This window comes from Lithobates pipiens, unplaced genomic scaffold (genome assembly GCF_037356315.1).
Source record: "Lithobates pipiens isolate NorthernLeopardFrog02 unplaced genomic scaffold, aLitPip1_a1.2 Scaffold_28, whole genome shotgun sequence".
Classification (NCBI taxonomy): Eukaryota; Metazoa; Chordata; class Amphibia; order Anura; family Ranidae; genus Lithobates; species Lithobates pipiens.
The window spans coordinates 157,961,943-157,979,434 of NW_027507789.1; the positions used below are offsets into that span (position 1 = coordinate 157,961,943).

The 17,492-nt window shown below is 41.9% G+C and overlaps 1 protein-coding gene across 8 annotated transcripts in view; it reads left to right on the top strand.

Moving 5' to 3' along the window:
- CALCOCO2 (calcium binding and coiled-coil domain 2) overlaps positions 1 to 17,492 on the top strand; it is a 209,473-nt gene that overhangs the window by 157,642 nt on the left and 34,339 nt on the right. For 7 of the 8 annotated variants that reach the window (XM_077459788.1, XM_077459784.1, XM_077459780.1 and 4 more), the window contains 4 exons: positions 6,879 to 6,986; positions 8,728 to 8,823; positions 10,884 to 10,979; positions 13,459 to 13,576. In XM_077459788.1, coding sequence (XP_077315914.1) covers positions 6,879 to 6,986; positions 8,728 to 8,823; positions 10,884 to 10,979; positions 13,459 to 13,576 — 418 coding nt within the window. The remainder of the gene's footprint in view (positions 1 to 6,878; positions 6,987 to 8,727; positions 8,824 to 10,883; positions 10,980 to 13,458; positions 13,577 to 17,492) is intronic. The other variant, XM_077459787.1, reaches the window with a different exon arrangement.

A 17,492-nucleotide genomic window follows, 5' to 3' on the forward strand; every position in this document is an offset into this window, starting at 1 on the left:
AGCAGCTTTGTATGAGTGATGGATTTAGAGAAGTTGTAGCCTTCATTCATAAATGAGTACTTATTTGAAAACGAAAGTATTGTTTTTTTGGTCTGCATTTAATGTCCATTTCAGCCAACCTACAATTTTGCGAAGAAAATAAATACAAATTTTCTTATGTTTCCATAAAAGTTTTGCCCTTCTTAACTGTTCATTAACGTCAGTTAAAGTGGTTGTAAACTCTCCCCCACAACTTTGTCCCATGTAAATCAGCGTAAAAAACCCTAATGAACAATGCTTGTAGATATCTCCTTACTTGCTTAGTATTGTTGTAATCCTTTTTGTTCTTTAGAATGACGTCACTGAGCATGCCCAGATCTCCCCTGATTTACAGCACACTCTCTATGTGCTTGTCTATCTATTGTCAGGACTACCTACGGCACTGATATCCCAGGAGGCTGCATAATCACTCAGAGCTTCCTCCTACAACCCATGTGACCATGTGACATCACATGCAGTGTAAACCTGGCCATTACTGCAGTCTTATCAGCTGAAGCTGACAAGACTGACAAAGGTAAACATTAGACAATTGGCACAAGTAAATACTATGAAATAAAACAAGTCAGCTTTGAACAGGGAAGCAGGGTTGCCATAGAAACGTTGCATTGAGAAGGAGGCTTGGTTAACAGTACAGGAAGTGCTTAATGTAAGGGCAGAAATACAATCCACTGTGGACTCAGAAAACAATACTTAAGATGGCGCTGCCTAACCCCTGGAAACAAGTTTTTTAAAGTTTCTTTAAAGAGTAAGTAATATGAAATGTGGGCTGGATTACAGTGGCTATAGTTTGATAATTACTTATTATAATGGACTAAATGAAAAGAAGCATCAGAGTGGGAGAGTTTACTTCCTCTTTAAGTACTCGTATAAACTCCTTCTACTCCTGCTTTCCTTAGCTGTTTTTTTTAAGTGGTAGTAAACTTGGTTTTTTGTTGTAGGAGTGTCTTGGCTGCCCGGGACTCCCCTCATTAGCTGAGACAGCAATGCAGCGCTATTGTCTCCTGTTGCTGTTAATCAAAGTCAGTTAGCCAATGAGGAGAGAAAGGGGGCAGGGCCAGGCTGCAGCTTTGTGTCTGAATAGACACAGGGATCTGTGGCTCAGCTCTGGTGCCCCCATACCAAGCTGCTTGCTGTGGGGGCACTCAACAGGGGGGAGGGGCCAGCAGAGCCAAAGAGGGACCCCAGAAGAGGAGGATCCAGGCTGCTCTGTGCAAATCCACTGCAAAGTGTAGGTTAGTATAGCATGTTTGTTATTTTTAACAAAAAACAAAACAAAAAAACGTTATCACTTTAACTACCGCTTTAAAAGAGGTATGACCAAAGCTTATTTGGCTATACTTCTCTTCTGGGCCACAGGAATGCACTTATTTCTGTGAGAAAAATCTGTCAGCTGACCTCAAGGAGCCCATCCAGGCTCTGGAAGGATCTTTAAGGACTTTAAGGTCAGGATCCACCCAGATGCCTGACCAACAGCTGGCTCTGCCTTTCAGTGTGCCGCTGAGAGCCTGACCCAGCCCCCCTGCCCCCTCCACAAACAGTGCTCCTGTGTGCACTGGAGAGGCAGAGCAGAAAACAGGTGATTGACAGTGATTGGCTCTCTGCTCAGTGAAGACCAAGAAATGAGCCTTCAGCATTTAGGTGATCGCTCAGTTCCCAATCTTAAAGCTGGCAGGGAACAGCTGCAGCATTGGACCGATGCTGTAGCCATTTAGGTTAGTATGTAGGTTTGGATTTTTTAATATTCAACACTTTTCCTTTTTTTTGTCTGTTTTGTTCACGATTTTTCAAAATTATACACATCATTTTAAAAAAGCCCTTAATTTGTAAATACCTTAACCATACTTTTGTACCACAAAGATAATTTTATGCATTTATAAAATGGGGAAATCAGTGGCCAATGAAAGCATACATGCAAGAATGGTCCATCTCAGCTTAGGAGCTTTGCAATCTTTGCCTTGACAGCCTGAGGACTTTTTCCAGACATTGCTTCCATGCTGATATATTCCATCCCCGTACCCAGTCAATCTTTCTAGCATTTACTAAAGAAGAAAACAACTATTGTTGACGATGGACTTTTTAGGCATAGACATACAGGAAAATTATAAATTCAAACAATATTTATTTCTAAAAAGACAAAACATCCATTATTGTATCTCAGAGCATGACGATTACACTGTCTACTGTATCACAATTAAACAAATGATTCATACATTCCCATTTTATATAGTATAGGGATAAAATACAATAGAATCACAAAAATCTTTTGCAGGAACAGTGTATCATAGATGGTTTCGCTCGGAGGTGCTCTACATGTTACGCATTCCATGAAACATAAAGATTATGATGATTTTATTCCTCATAGCTAAGACAAGGCTCGTCAATATAAAGATGAGGGTGGTAGTATGAACCTCAAAAAGCATACAGGTAAAGGACAAAAAAAAAGGGGAGTAATAAAGAATCTAAAGATCCTCCAGTTGCACACATCCAGTAGTGCCCCAAAACGGGGGAGGATTGGAACGTAATAGATGATAGTGGTTGTAAGCCAACCTTAATATAAGAAATATAATGGTCTCCCTTCGTGGGTTTCTGAGAGGGAAACAGAGACAGAGCCTTCACAGCAGCCCCGGTATATGTGAACATTGGTGAGGAAGGCACTGTCTCTGTTTCCCTAAGTAGTTTATGTTGATAAATATCATTTTTGTCTAGAAGTTACATTTTTCAGCTATTTGATGAGAGCAGTCTTGGCAGTCTTGCCTGTCAGTCAGCATCTCTCCTGCTCTAATCCTCCTTGCTCATTGGAGGGCTGAGCTGTGGAGGGGTGGGGAGCGGCTGTCTCAGCAGCTCAGTGGCTAGCTGAGACCGCCATCAGTCAAGGCAGCTGGCGGATCCAGACTTAGGAAGTGGGGATGACGTGCTGCTTCGACTGATAGTGACATCAGCAGAGAGCGGATTTCAGACCGCTCTCTGCTGAAAACGGGTCACAGGAGTGCAAAACGAATTGCACTCCTGTGACCCTTAGGAGAAGTCCAGCCTAAAAAGCTCAGGCTGGACTTCTCCTTTAAGACCTTTTAACATAACATTAATGTTTAGCTTATCATTCATTTGAAAAGTGAACAGCCTATTTGCCTTTATTAAATCAGCCTCATAGTTTCTGATATTTACAGAAATATTTAAATTGAATTGATCATTCTACAGAAAGAAAAGAAAAACAGAAAGAAAAAAAGGATCAGTAGCCTATGAATGAATTTTTCGATTGTGCATCATTTGCAAAATAGGCTGCCTGCTTTTTAACATTTTGCAACTTTTGTGTGTATTTGCTTTCCTTACAATCAAAGTAGCCAAATTTTCATTTTTCAAACACCTGTTACAGATTTGCCATTGTCTTTGAAACACTCAAAACACATATACAATTATGAATAAAACTGGTCATATAATAAATCTGTCACCCTGTTTTACACAGCCCCACTGTGTAACAAAATTGAAAATAATCCCTTTTTAATAAAAAGTAGTCGATGTTTTGCTATACTTTATAATGCTTTGATAGTATACCAAAATAAGGTATGGTAATCCCACATCTTATAAAAGTCTGCATGACACGGTATACTTTTAAGAATGCCAGATACAATTCTGGAATGCCTTGCTTTTTGTTTTTAACAAAAAAGGCAACATCTGTATGTAATAAAGGCACTATCATCAATTTAATTAGAGCCACTTGCCCCATAAGACTTGATAAGTTACCCCAGTTGTTTTGTAAAATTTGAGAAAATATGCTGTTAATTCAGTTCATATAAACAACCCAAATCTCATGGTATATATATTTCAAATTATTGAATATTAGATGTAGCATCTGCAAAGGGTGTTAAAGCAAATTTTAATTCTCCCAGATCTCCTGATGACCACAACCTTTTATATTTTGTCCAATTAATAGCATAACCACAAAACTGAGAGAAGGAATTTAAATGATAAGATATCACCTTACCTTAGTCTATTCACACCCCCCCCCCCCCCCCAAAAAAATGTTTTTGCATATAATAAAATTGCAGGGATAAGTGATCCTGCTGAGATGCCCTTACACTTGTCATAATGCAGAGGCCTGAGGCTTTAAGAAGAGTTTGAAAGCAGACAGAATGGTGAAAACCTAGTTTCCTGCCCCTATAAATCCTATACACAATTGTAACACTATTTGTCATTGCTGAAAGGTTTGAATCAATGGGTTCTATGCTGGTACCCATTGATGCAGGAAGGCTTGATCATCGGTGGAGAGGATCCTCACTGGGAGAAGTACGTATGGAAACAATTCAAACAGTAGATAAATGATGAACCAGCCAATAAAGTGAAAAAAGGTTTTGTCACAAAAAGATGCAACATTTCGGAGCTACTAAGAACCCCTTTTTTTTGTGTGAACACACTCCAAAAACTCCACCCAGTGCAGACACATAAAGAGTGATACACAAAATGTGCAATAGGTGTACACATAGTCCTCCAAAAAAGAAGGACCTTAACCCTGATCCCCCAGGGCGTTAGGCTGCAGAAGGGGACTGAGGTACTTACACTTGGTCCACCTGGCCAAAACCAGATGGACCCCATTCTTTGGAGGGTCTGCCGAAACAGACCCAACCAAGTAATAGGTGGGGCTTCACATGAGAGAGGGCAAACTAAGCCAGAAGACCATGTCCACCCCCTCTCAAGACTTTCAGGGCAGGCCCGAGGACCTACACCCTACCAGTCACATGTGCGTAACCGTGTACAAAAAAAAGACAAAAAAGTGACAAACAAAGGGCTATAAATAAAAGAAGTGGGCAGAGGAAGTGAAAATGACCATTGTGCAATATAATGGCCTGCACTTCGGCCTGGAATAAAAAATTCCTCTGGTCCCAGCCAAAAGGCCCGGCCCAAGAGGCAGGTGTGAAAAAAGTGTGTGGTAGTGCAGTGACCTTGGTGCTACAACAAAAAGTGACCCTCAGTCACAGTTAAGTTACGGCCGGGGCCGTTTTTAAGGCAGGGCAAAAGGGGCAGCTGCCCTGGGCCCTGTCATTGTTGTGGGGCCCAAAGCAGCTGCTTCATACTTGCCAACTATCCTGGTTGAAATTCTCTCACCCCTTGAGGTTTTAGTCCTGTGCTGAGTCCCAGATGACTCACCTGCAGACCCTGTGTTTACATGTAAATTACCAGCATTCATATGTAAATAGAGGTGGCTGGTGGCATTGATATGTATATCATGCCCCCCTGAGGTCATATACACAGTAATCTCTAGCAACCAATCAACAAGCAGAAATCATGTGCTGTAACCTCTAGCAACTAACCAGTGAGCTGTAATATGTTCTGTAACCTCTAGCAACCAGTCAGTGAGCGGTAATGATACACTGAAACCTCTAGCAACCAATCGCAATAGCTGCCTGATCTGATTCAGTAAACTGATTTTGAGTCTAACTGCTATTTATTGTATGTCTCAGAGCAGGTGGAGAGCAAAACTGCTTGGGGAGGGGGGCCCCCAAGAAAAGCTTTGCCCAGGGTCCAATCAATATTAAAGACGGCCCTGGTTACGGCACCCCTGGACTGCCACTCCATGAACCACAGGCTTCTTTCGGGCCCAGCCCTCAGCCGGACCAGTGCAACCTCCATCACTGCGAAATAGTGAGTCCTTCTAGGTTTTTTCACGGAGAGCCACAGACACCAGATATGGCATCCACCGATACTAGCCTTCCAGGCCCCCCATCATACTACTGGATATGCATTGCAGTACCCCAACCTGCCTAAAGGTCAGGGCGGCAGCTCCTCCACTGGACGCTGACAGGAACAGAGACCACACCAATCCTAGCCAAAAGGCCAGGATGACCCAGCCTTCGGCCAGATCAGTGCAGCACCCATCCTCACCAGGAGCATCCTTCTGGCTCGCTCGGGCACAACAGAGTACCAGCCTTTAGATATAGGAGCCCTCAGGTTCGGTCCCTGCTGATACAAACCATCTAGATACCATCACACCAAAGGATGTGCATAGCCCTCCCCAAATAGGAGCAGCACAGCGCCTCCTCTGGTAACTGATAAGAAGAGATACTACACTTGATCTCAGCCAAAAGCTACTAAGAACACTTTTTTTTTTTAAAAAAGACTGTGGCGTGTGAAACCAAAAAAGTGCACACACATAAAGAGGTGACACAAAATGTGCAACGTAAAACGTTACACTGGTCCTCCATAGGAAGGACCTTGCCCTGATCCTCCGGGGCGTTAGACTCCAGATGGGGACTGAGGTACATCACTCGGGTCCATCTGGCCAAAACCAGATGGACCCCCTTTCTCTACTCGGTGGGGCTCCCCCGAAGGGAGACCCCATGAGAGAGGGCGAACTAAACCAAAAGGCCATTCCCCCCCCCCCCACCAAAAACTTTGAGGGTAGGCCTGAGGACCCACACCCTACTCATTACACAGTGACAAACGTGCAACATCAAACAAAAAAATACAAGACTAAGAACCCCTTCCTCATGCAACAGTGACAATGTGATGTGATGACACTGTAGCACCCACTGCTGATAAAGGGACTGTGTGATGTCAGGTGTAAATTGGTGTGAATGGGCCCTAAATGTCTCTATACGTATCTTTATTTTTTTAACCTAGAATGTATGGTTGCCTAAGTGCTTCAATGGCCTTTTTTTATATGTTTATTCAGATCTTGGAGCCGTTAATACATGTATACAGTGCTGCAAATACATGGAGTAGTAGTGAAGGGATGCCAGTCATGCAGGCAGGACTGTAATACGTAAAAACTGATTTCACGACCCATCTTCTTTTCATGTCTTATTTGCTGTCTGATGAAAACAGACTTTTGTAAACTTCCCTTTTAGGAGAAGAAAGTGTCTGACTTGGAAAATAAAATAACAGAGCTTAAAACAAACCTCAAATTTGCTCAAGAGTACAAGATCAGAATGGAACAGAAGCAGGCAAAGGCGCAGGTGAATGTATTTTTCAGACTATAACTGTTGGCAGTGTATAGAACCCTGTCTTTTAAGGTCATCTAATGATATAGTTATATATGCTATATTGTCAAAAGTATTGGGATGCCTGCCTTTACACGCACATGAACTTTAATGGCATCCCAGTCTTAGTCCGTAGGGTTCAATATTAAGTTGGCCAACCCTTTGCAGCTATAACAGCTTCAACTCTTCTGGGAAGGCTTTCCACAAGGTTTAGGAGTGTGTCTATGGGAATGTTTGACCATTCTTCTAGAAGCACATTTGTGAGGTCAGACACTAATGTGGATGAGAAGATCTGGCTTGCAGTCTCCGCTCTTATTCATTCCAAAGGTGTTCTATTGGGTTGAGGTCAGGACTCTGTACAGGCCAGTCAAGCTCCTCCACCCCAAACTCGCTCATCCATGTCTTTATGCACTTTGCTTTGTGCACTGGTCCAAATCATTTGGTGGAGGAGGGATTATGATGTGGGGTTGTTTTTCAGGGGTTGGGCTTGGCCCTTTAGTTCCAGTGAAGAGAACTCTTATGGCGTTAGCATACCAAGACATTTTGGGCAATTTCATGCTCTCAACTAGGAACAGTTTGGGGATGGCTCCTTCCTGTTCCAACATGACTGCGCACCAGTGCACAAAGCAAGGTCCATAAAGACATGGATGAGCGAATTTGGGGTGGAGGAACTTTGAGCCGAGAAAAAGGAAGTTCAATAGCCAGTGCGGCTCCTTCTGCTTGATTCCGAGCATGCGCAAGCTTTTGTGCGTCGGACTTGTGTACACACAATCGGAATTTCCGATAAGTTGAAGTTGGCGGAAAATTTGAGAACCCGCTCTCAAACATTTGTGGCTGGAAATTCCGACAGCAAAATATTTGATGGAGCCTACACAGGGTCGAACTTTCCGACAACAAGCTCACATCGAACATTTCCCGTCGGAAAGTCCGACCATGTATACGCGGCATTAGGGTGACATGGGAACAATAGGTGAGGATGAGCCCTCCAATGGGACACCTGTTCAGGTGTAACTGTCTAAGCCCCCGTACACACGGTCAGACATTATGACCACAAAATCCGTCTGATTTTTTCCGACGGATTTTGTCCGAAACTGGTGTTACATACACACGGTCGGAAAAAGTTGCAGGAAAATCCGATCGTTCGGAACGTGAAGACGTTCGTTCGTTACGACGGGACTACCTTCAGGCTAGTAGCCAATAGCTTTGTCTCGTAATTTGATCTGAGCATGCGTGCCACTTTGTCCAATCGGAATTCTCTACAAACGATCAAACAAAGTCTGATCGGATCATGTTGTCGGAAAATTTTATATCCAGCTCTCAAACTTTGTTGGTCAGACATTCCGGCGGAAAAAGTCAGATGGAGCCCACACACGGTCGGATTATCCGACAACACGGTCCGATTGGACATGTTCCTTCGGAATGTCCGACCGTGTGTAAGGGGGCTTAGAGGGGATTACCCCTTTAAAGAGATTCCTTCCTGTTGCTTCTCCAAGACTGGAAGTGAAAGGATATCCCCCCCTCCTACCCACCAAAAAAAAAGGGCAAAAAATTTACTGCCAGGAAGTTCAAGCACTCCCTAATCTAAAAAATACTAATTTGGCTATACTTACACTTTCAATTTATTATGTATCTTGGAACGTACTCCTTTGTGAAGTGCAAAGATTGTTCTCGATTGTAACGTTACTGTGTAATGATTTGTTATGCTTTGATTTCATAGGATGAAGACAGGAAAAATAAAGAATTAATAAGAGAATTAAGGAGCACTATTCAACTGAGAGAGGTAGAAGTCACAGATCTCAAAGAAATAATTGAAGTAAGAAAATCTGTCCCTACCAAACTTTTATGTGTATGATTGTATATAACACGCAATTGCAGATAAAGACTAAAAATGCTCACATGGAAGAACACATCAAGGAAATGGTGGTTAATTCAGTGGCCACTGCTCTTTATACACATCACTTACCAACTCTGGGTTACCATCGCTGAATTCAAACCAGAAAGGACAAAAGTTGAACTGTGCATTTCAGTTCATACAAGTGATTTCATCTTGGCACCAGTATCCTTTAAGGAATGGGCACAGGCAACAGTAAAACGTAAACTGTATTTCCACTTTTGCCGTCAAATTTGGAAAAATCAGACTATATATTTATGATCTCCCATTCACACAGTGGCCTCATGCAAACTGTAGCTCAAAAACACCTGTTTTACAGGCGTTTGAGTTTTTTTTTTTCTGTGTCTAAATGCCCCTTTAATCCCAGCCTATGTTTTCATGAACACATAGGCATTTACATGAGTTTAGAGGCAGAAAAAAATCACTTGTGTGTTCAAGAGAGGAGTGCTTTGGCAAGAAAAAAACACAAAAACGCTCCTAAACACACGTAAGCCCATCTAAATGTGCCTAAGCGCTAGGTGTGTGTTAATGCTTTTTTTTTTCATTTCAATGGCCAGAATAAAAAAAAATAATAATAAATAATATTCTGGTCAATTAAATTAATAAAATCCTAATGTCGCGTACACACGACCAGACTTTTCAACATCAAAAGTCAGACGGAATGATTCCGGCAGACCATTCGATCGTGTGTGCAGGCCAGTCAAGCTCCTCCACCCCAAACTCGCTCATCCATGTCTTTATGCACTTTGCTTTGTGCACTGGTCCAAATCATTTGGTGGAGGAGGGATTATGATGTGGGGCTGTTTTTCAGGGGTTGGGCCCTTTAGTTCCAGTGAAGAGAACTCTTATGGCGTTAGCATACCAAGACATTTTGGGCAATTTCATGCTCTCAACTAGGAACAGTTTGGGGATGGCTCCTTCCTGTTCCAACATGACTGCCCACCAGTGCACAAAGCAAGGTCCATAAAGACATGGATGAGCGAATTTGGGGTGGAGGAACTTTGAGCAGAGAAAAAGGAAGTTCAATAGCCAGTGCGGCTCCTTCTGCTTGATTCCGAGCATGCGTGAGCTTTTGTGCGTCGGACTTGTGTACACACAATCGGAATTTCCGATAAGTTGAAGTTGGCGGAAAATTTGAGAACCCGCTCTCAAACATTTGTGGCTGGAAATTCTGACAGCAAAATATTTGATGGAGCCTACACAGGGTCGAACTTTCCGACAACAAGCTCACATCGAACATTTCCCGTCATAAAGTCCGACCATGTATACTCGGCATTAGGGTGACATGGGAACAATAGGTGAGGATGAGCCCTCCAATGGGACACCTGTTCAGGTGTAACTGTCTAAGCCTCCGTACACACGGTCGGACATTCTGACCACAAAATCCGTCTGATTTTTTCCGACGGATTTTGTCCGAAACTGGTGTTACATACACACGGTCGGAAAAAGTTGGCTAGTAGCCAATAGCTTTGTCTCGTAATTTGATCTGAGCATGCGTGCCACTTTGTCCAATCGGAATTCTCTACAAGCGATCAGACAAAGTCTGATCGGATCATGTTGTCGGAAAATTTTATATCCAGCCCTTAAACTTTGTTGGTCAGACATTCCGGCGGAAAAAGTCAGATGGAGCCCACACACGGTCGGATTATCCGACAACACGGTCCGATTGGACATGTTCTTTCGGAATGTCCGACCGTGTGTAAGGGGGCTTAGAGGGGATTACCCCTTTCAAGAGATTCCTTCTTGTTGCTTCTCCAAGACCGGAAGTGAAAGGATATCCCCCCCTCCTACCCACCAAAAAAAAGGGCAAAAAATTTACTACCAGGAAGTCCAAGCACTCCCTAATCTAAAAAATACTAATTTGGCTATACTTACACTTTAAATTTATTATGTATCTTGGAACTTCCTCCTTTGTGAAGTGCAAAGATTGTTCTCAATTGTAACGTTACTGTGTAATGATTTGTTATGCTTTGATTTCATAGGATGAAGACAGGAAAAATAAAGAATTAATAAGAGAATTAAGGAGCACTATTCAGCTGAGAGACATAGAAGTCACAGATCTCAAAGAAATAATTGAAGTAAGAAAATCTGTCCCTACCAAAATTTTATGTGTATGATTGTATATAACACGCAATTGCAGATAAAGACTAAAAATGCTCACATGGAAGAACACATCAAGGAAATGGTGGTTAATTCAGTGGCCACTGCTCTTTATACACATCACTTACCAACTCTGGGTTACCATCGCTGAATTCAAACCAGAAAGGACAAAAGTTGAACTGTGCATTTCAGTTCATACGAGTGATTTCATCTTTGCACCAGTATCCTTTAACCACTTCCCGACCAGCGCACGACGATGTACGTCAACAGAATGGCACGGGCAGGCATATTGGCGTACAGGTACGTCCAATATTCAATGCCGTCCTGCGGGACCCCCGTGAGTCCGGTCGCGGGACCCGCGGACTCGATCGCCGCGGGCATCCCCACGATCGTCTCACGGAGCGGCCGAATGGAGGAAATGCTGTGTAAACAACATTTCTCCATTCTGCCAAGCAACTAGTGACGCTGATCTCTGCTCCATGTGATTGGAGCAGAGATCAGTGTTCACTAAATGAAAGCCCAACCCCCCCACAGTTAGTAACACACCCCTAGGAACACTTAACCCCTACACTGCCACCCACTGGTTAACCCTTTCACTGCCAGTGTCATTTACACAGGAATCACTGCATTTATATAGCATTGATTACTGTATAAATGACAATGGTCCCAAAAATGTGTCAAAAATGTCCGATGGGTCCCCCACAATGTCACAGTCACAATAAAAATCGCTGATCGCCGCCATTACTAGTAAAAAAAAAAATAATAAAACATTATTAATAAAAATGCCATAAAACTATCCCTATTTTGTAAACGCTATAACTTTTGCGCAAACCAATCAATAATCGCTTATTGCGATTTTTTTTACCAAAAATATGTAGAAGAATACGTATCGGCCTAAACTGAGGGAAAAAAATGTTTTTTTATATAATTTTGGGGGATATTTATTATAACAAAAAGTAAAAAATAATGTGTTTTTTTCAAAATTGTCGCTCTATTTTTGGTTATAGCGCAAAAAATAAAAACCGCAGGGGTGATCAAATACCACCAAATAAAAGCTCTATTTGTGGGAAAAAAATGACGTCAATTTTGTTTGGGAGCCACGTCGCACGACCGCGCAATTGTCAGTTAAAGCGACGCAGTGCCGAATTGCAAAAAGGGGTCTGGTCTTTCACCAGCAAATTGGTCCGGTCTGCAAGTGGTTAATGGGCACAGGCAACAGTAAAACGTAAACTGTATTTCCACTTTTGCCATCAAATTTGGAAAAATCAGACTATATATTTATGATCTCCCATTCACACAGTGGCCTCATGCAAACTGTAGCTCAAAAACACCTGTTTTACAGGCGTTTGAGTTTTTTTTCTGTGTCTAAATGCCCCTTTAATCCCAGCCTATGTTTTCATGAACACATAGGCATTTACATGAGTTTAGAGGCAGAAAAAAATCACTTGTGTGTTCAAGAGAGGAGTGCTTTGGCAAGAAAAAAAACACCAAAATGCTCCTAAACACACGTAAGCCCATCTAAATGTGCCTAAGCGCTAGGTGTGTGTTAATGCTTTTTTTTCATTTCAATGGCCAGAATAAAAAAATAATAATAAATAATATTCTGGTCAATTAAATTAATAAAATCCTAAGCGTTTGACGCGTCTAAACATATTTGCAAAAATGCAGCCTAGGGGCATTTTGAAAGCTGCTTTTTTTCCTGCCAGAAGAAAAGCCTTTACAAGAACCACAGTGTGCATGTACCCTAAATTAATAAAAAAAAAAAAAAAGAAAAAAAGATTTCCTCCCTTCTAGGTGTTTGGAGCAGCCTTGGCCTGGGTAGACCTGCAATCTACCAAGAACAATTTGAAATAAAAAAAAACACAATCTGTCCCCATCGAAAAAGATGGACACTGAGTTTCCCCTCATTAACATACAATGGAGAACCCCAAGTTCTAAAATTTTGAAGTGACACTAAAAAGCCATACATATCCACCGCTTAATGACCTTAGAATCCATTTTTAAAATCAGTTGTTTCTTACTGTTTTTTTTCTGCCCTTTGTAACATCCTCTGAAAGCTCCTGAACCTCTTCTTTTTCCCTTCACTTCACATTGTTTGCAACAGTCATGTACAGTGCGTGAATGGTGATCTCTCTGTTAATTGCTCTGCCTGCTTGGTCTGCCTCAGATCTAAATACTGTGCATCTCTCACCTGCAGAGCACTAGACTGAGAGAACCAGGGATTGTGGGATACAGTTTATTCACAGGAAATGTCAGTTCTTAGACTACAGACATGGGACATGTATTAACTTGTGCAGTGCCATGTGCCATGAACACAAGCAGAAACTTCTGACACAAGAATGTGTATACAGGGGCAACAAATGACACCATGAAACTACATGACTAATGTACATCTTATACAGGTGAAAAATACAAGGTGCCAGTACAAAGGTTTATAATGCTTTTACTTCTTTACAGAGAAAACTAGAAGAAGTAGATGACCTCAACCACAAACTTTTACAGGAACGTTCTTCAGCCTCTCTTGCCTTCTCCATGTCCCAGGCCCCGGGACTGGTCTATGGGAATCCATATCCAGGTATGTGTTAAAGCAAGCTTAGACACCCCAGTGTGCTCTACAGCTGTTGTGGAACTATGAGTTAAATACACATTTTCTGCTGTGCTTGCATGTGTAATCTTGATCTTTATACAGCAGTTGTAACCGTTCATATAGCTGAAGAGGATGCCAGTTCCTAAACTCGCCCTATATGCAAAACGTTATCCTGTGTGGTGGATCATTTTCCACACTCCTAGACATTGTTATATAAAAAATAAACTGCAACCTTAATCACCGCAAATATATAAAGTGAATAAATCCCAATAGCTTTTCAAAATAAATATTCCAGTTGCTGCCAAACATGATAGGATTTTCTAACAACAAATGTTGGATGTGAGCTTGTTGGCGGAAAGTCTGACCATGTGTATACTCCATCAAACATTTGTTGTCTGACTTTCTGCCAACAAATGTTGACTAGCAGGTTCTCAAATTTTCCGCCAACAAATGTTTGTTGCCGGACTTTCCATCATGTGTACACAAGTCCATCGGACAAAAGTCCACGGAATCAAGTATAAGCCAGAGATATAACTAGCGTTCATAATGGAAATATCACATACGTCTTGTACGTCACTACACTTGTAATTGTTGGCCAACATTTGTGTGACCGTGTGTATGCAAGACAAGTTGGAGCCAACATCCTTCGAACAAAAATCCACGGTTTTGTTGTGGTCGGAAAGTCTAATCGTATGTACGGGGCAAAAGCGTTCGCTGTCACTTCAAAATATAATTAGAATCATTTAGTGCAGCGCAACTAGCATCAGTGTATCAAACGTTCAAAAAAAGATCTATATGTGTATCAGTGTGTGCTAAAAGCAAAATAAATTAGCTACAATAAAATAAATAGTAAAATTCAATCAAAATAAATGGCTCCAAAGTTCATTGTAATAGTAGGCTGTGATCTTCCACCTCCATTTTTAACAAAAATAAATGTGCTCATCAATAGTAATCTTCCACCGTGAATGGATGGCCATTCACCTTATATTTAGACCCCTGTTTCACAAGCAGGTCTAAGCATGCAGTCCCCTATTGGGGATAATCTCAGATGACTGCTCCTGGTCTGTGATTCAATCTCCAACACCTCCTGTCAGTATTGCACGCTCTCAATCAGCGGTATATGAAAATCAAACAGAAGGAAATCTAGTGCTCTCTGTCAGAGTGTTTATTGTCGAATAAAATGAAGATAACGCACTCACATAAAAGGCATTCAACCGTGCCAGCATTTTGGACAGATAATCAGCTCTCAAGGCGCTTCAGCATAGGTAGTGGTGACCGCGGGATTGAAAAATCGAAGGTCTGGTTCCTATTCCCAGACGTGTATCGTCCGGGTGTGGACTTCATCAGTGTGTGGAGCCTAACATTCCGTTCACCACTTATAATGGTTATACCCATCTTATCTGGCCATTCAAGGATGTGGTTAATGATGCAAATGGTGGGAGGGATCACTCACCGGATCTCCTCGCCCCCAACATCCAGGACAACAAGTATAGGGAGACGCCATTCATCACCACAGCCTAAAATATATAAAAGTCAAAAGCTGCTACCTAAACCATCTATATAATACACTAATCTACCACGGCTTCTCCATCCCATCACTAGAAGCACCAAAGGTCACAATACATATTCAAAATCCATTTATATCTGAAACGTCTATAAACCTCAAACTCTATTCAAATGAATATACAGTGTATATACATTTAAAAAAATGACATCTTCCCAATATGTTTCTTATTAATCATACTAAAGTAAAACTGTATCGTCGCCAATACCTACATAACACTGCCATTCTAGAGGAGGTGTATAAAGTTCTCCTAAGGTGGTATTGGGTTCCTACCCATATCGGCCTTGTTAATCCAGTCTGTTACCGCTGTTTCTGAGGATGTGGTCATCGTGGAGCTGTTCTACATACCTGCTGTCTGTCTGCTTCTGGGAGGCTTTTGGTCTCCAGTGATTGCCATACTACACACTCTGTTTTATCTGAACTTTCAAAAGAATGCAAAATTTGCCTTCTTGCGCGTCGAAAAAAAATGGCATCCTATCTGTTTATATCAGCTAAGAGGATGATTGTCCAGGCCTGGAAGAAACCTACAGTCCCCTTTCAGGAAGCGAGAGACCGTTGGAGGGCTGTGATGCTCAATAAACAAATGTCCAATATATTGATGATTCTCACGCCAAGTTCTTAACAATTTGTGAATCCTGGTTGGCGTATGCCTTCCCTTCTCACCACGTGACTTGTTTGGGCTGGCTTTGACTGACACCTCCGATGATCCCTGAACTGTTTTTTGTTCGGTATTTGTGTATATCAACAATTGACTATGGAGGATGCTCCTCCCTTTTTGTTTATACTCTGTAAGCCTGTCTATACCCATGTTGCCAGTCCTGGGCCCTGCGTGGGCGGACTAGATGCTTTCTCTTGTTGTTCTGTTTTAACTTAACAAAAATGATTGAACCATGAACATTGTTCATGAACCACATTATACTGTCATATGTTTGCCCTTTAACTTGTAATACATTGAAATCTATATTCAGACTTGACATATTATCTATGTCAGGGCTCAAAATGTCAAGCCCTGAACTACTAGCCAGGTCTTAAGAGTTACTCTCCACCAGTTGCTCAACCCATTACTAATTCCGCCCCTAAACATGCCCTCGTAAATTATCTCATGAAATTACACTGTTAAATGTTTTAGACAGAATTAAGTTACAAAAATGTATATTAATGACAACTTTAACAATATTAACATAAAGCATATGAGTGCCCATCAGCACAGCCTCATTAGTGCAGCCTTATCAGTGCCCATCAGTGCAGCATATCAGTGCCCATCAGTGCAGCCTCATCAGTGCCCATCGACACAGCCTCATCAGGGCCTAACCGTGCACATCAGCAGTGCGGCCTTTATTACAGAGCATTAGAGTGGCCAGGGGGGTGGTAGGCAATGATGCCCTGTAAAAAAATCTGCACCGTTTCTGCCAGAAGAGATCAGCCAGGAAACTGTCGGATCAGTCCACCTCTGCTCCACACTCACCCTCAGCTAATTTCCACTCACCTGCTCGAATTTTGAGAGCTGATCTATGTTTATAAGTATGTCCAAGAAAACAACAAAACACTTCCAGTAATAGAGGAAAAGGGAACCTTGCTGACAGCTGATGAGTCATCCGTTGCTAACCTCCCTGGCGGTATTCCCGAATGTGGCTCGGGATTACATTTAAGTACTATTAGTGGTAACCCTGTGCCACACTCAGGTTTGCATCTCAGAATCCTGGTAAAGGTTACTTATCTTGACCCCAGGATCCTGCAATGTCCCCCCCACTATGTATGTGGGCTGTGTCCTCTGGCCGAAGCTCTGTGTGCCGGACTCCATTCCCTGCGAGCATCGCAACGCATGGGGGGGGAGCCCGGCGGCAAATTCAAAAAGTACAAAATTCATAACACATACAGTACACTGTAATCTTACAGATTACATTACTGTATCAAATCATTTCATCTCCATTTTGTCCCTAGTGCTTTGTCCAGTGCCCTGCATGCACTTTTATATTATATATACTGTTCTTTCTGCCTGGAAACTTGAGATTGTCCATGGTAACTAAAAAGTGTCCCTTTACATCAAAAATGATAGTACATTAGAACACTTACAGAATTGAGCGATAGTGAATCATTGGGAAATTAAGTTAAGTTAAGGACACGTTGTTAAAATACTATCTCTGATTTATTAAAATACATCCATTTGCTTTTTTTCACCAATTTTATGGACAGGTTCGGACAGCCTTCACTTTTTTTTAGAAAGCCCCGTACATTGCTGAACAATCAACAACCCAGGCAGTGAACTCTGGATATGTATGTGGGTTATAAAAATGATTTTCTAAGGCATTGAGCATTCCCATACAAATGATCAGAAAGTCT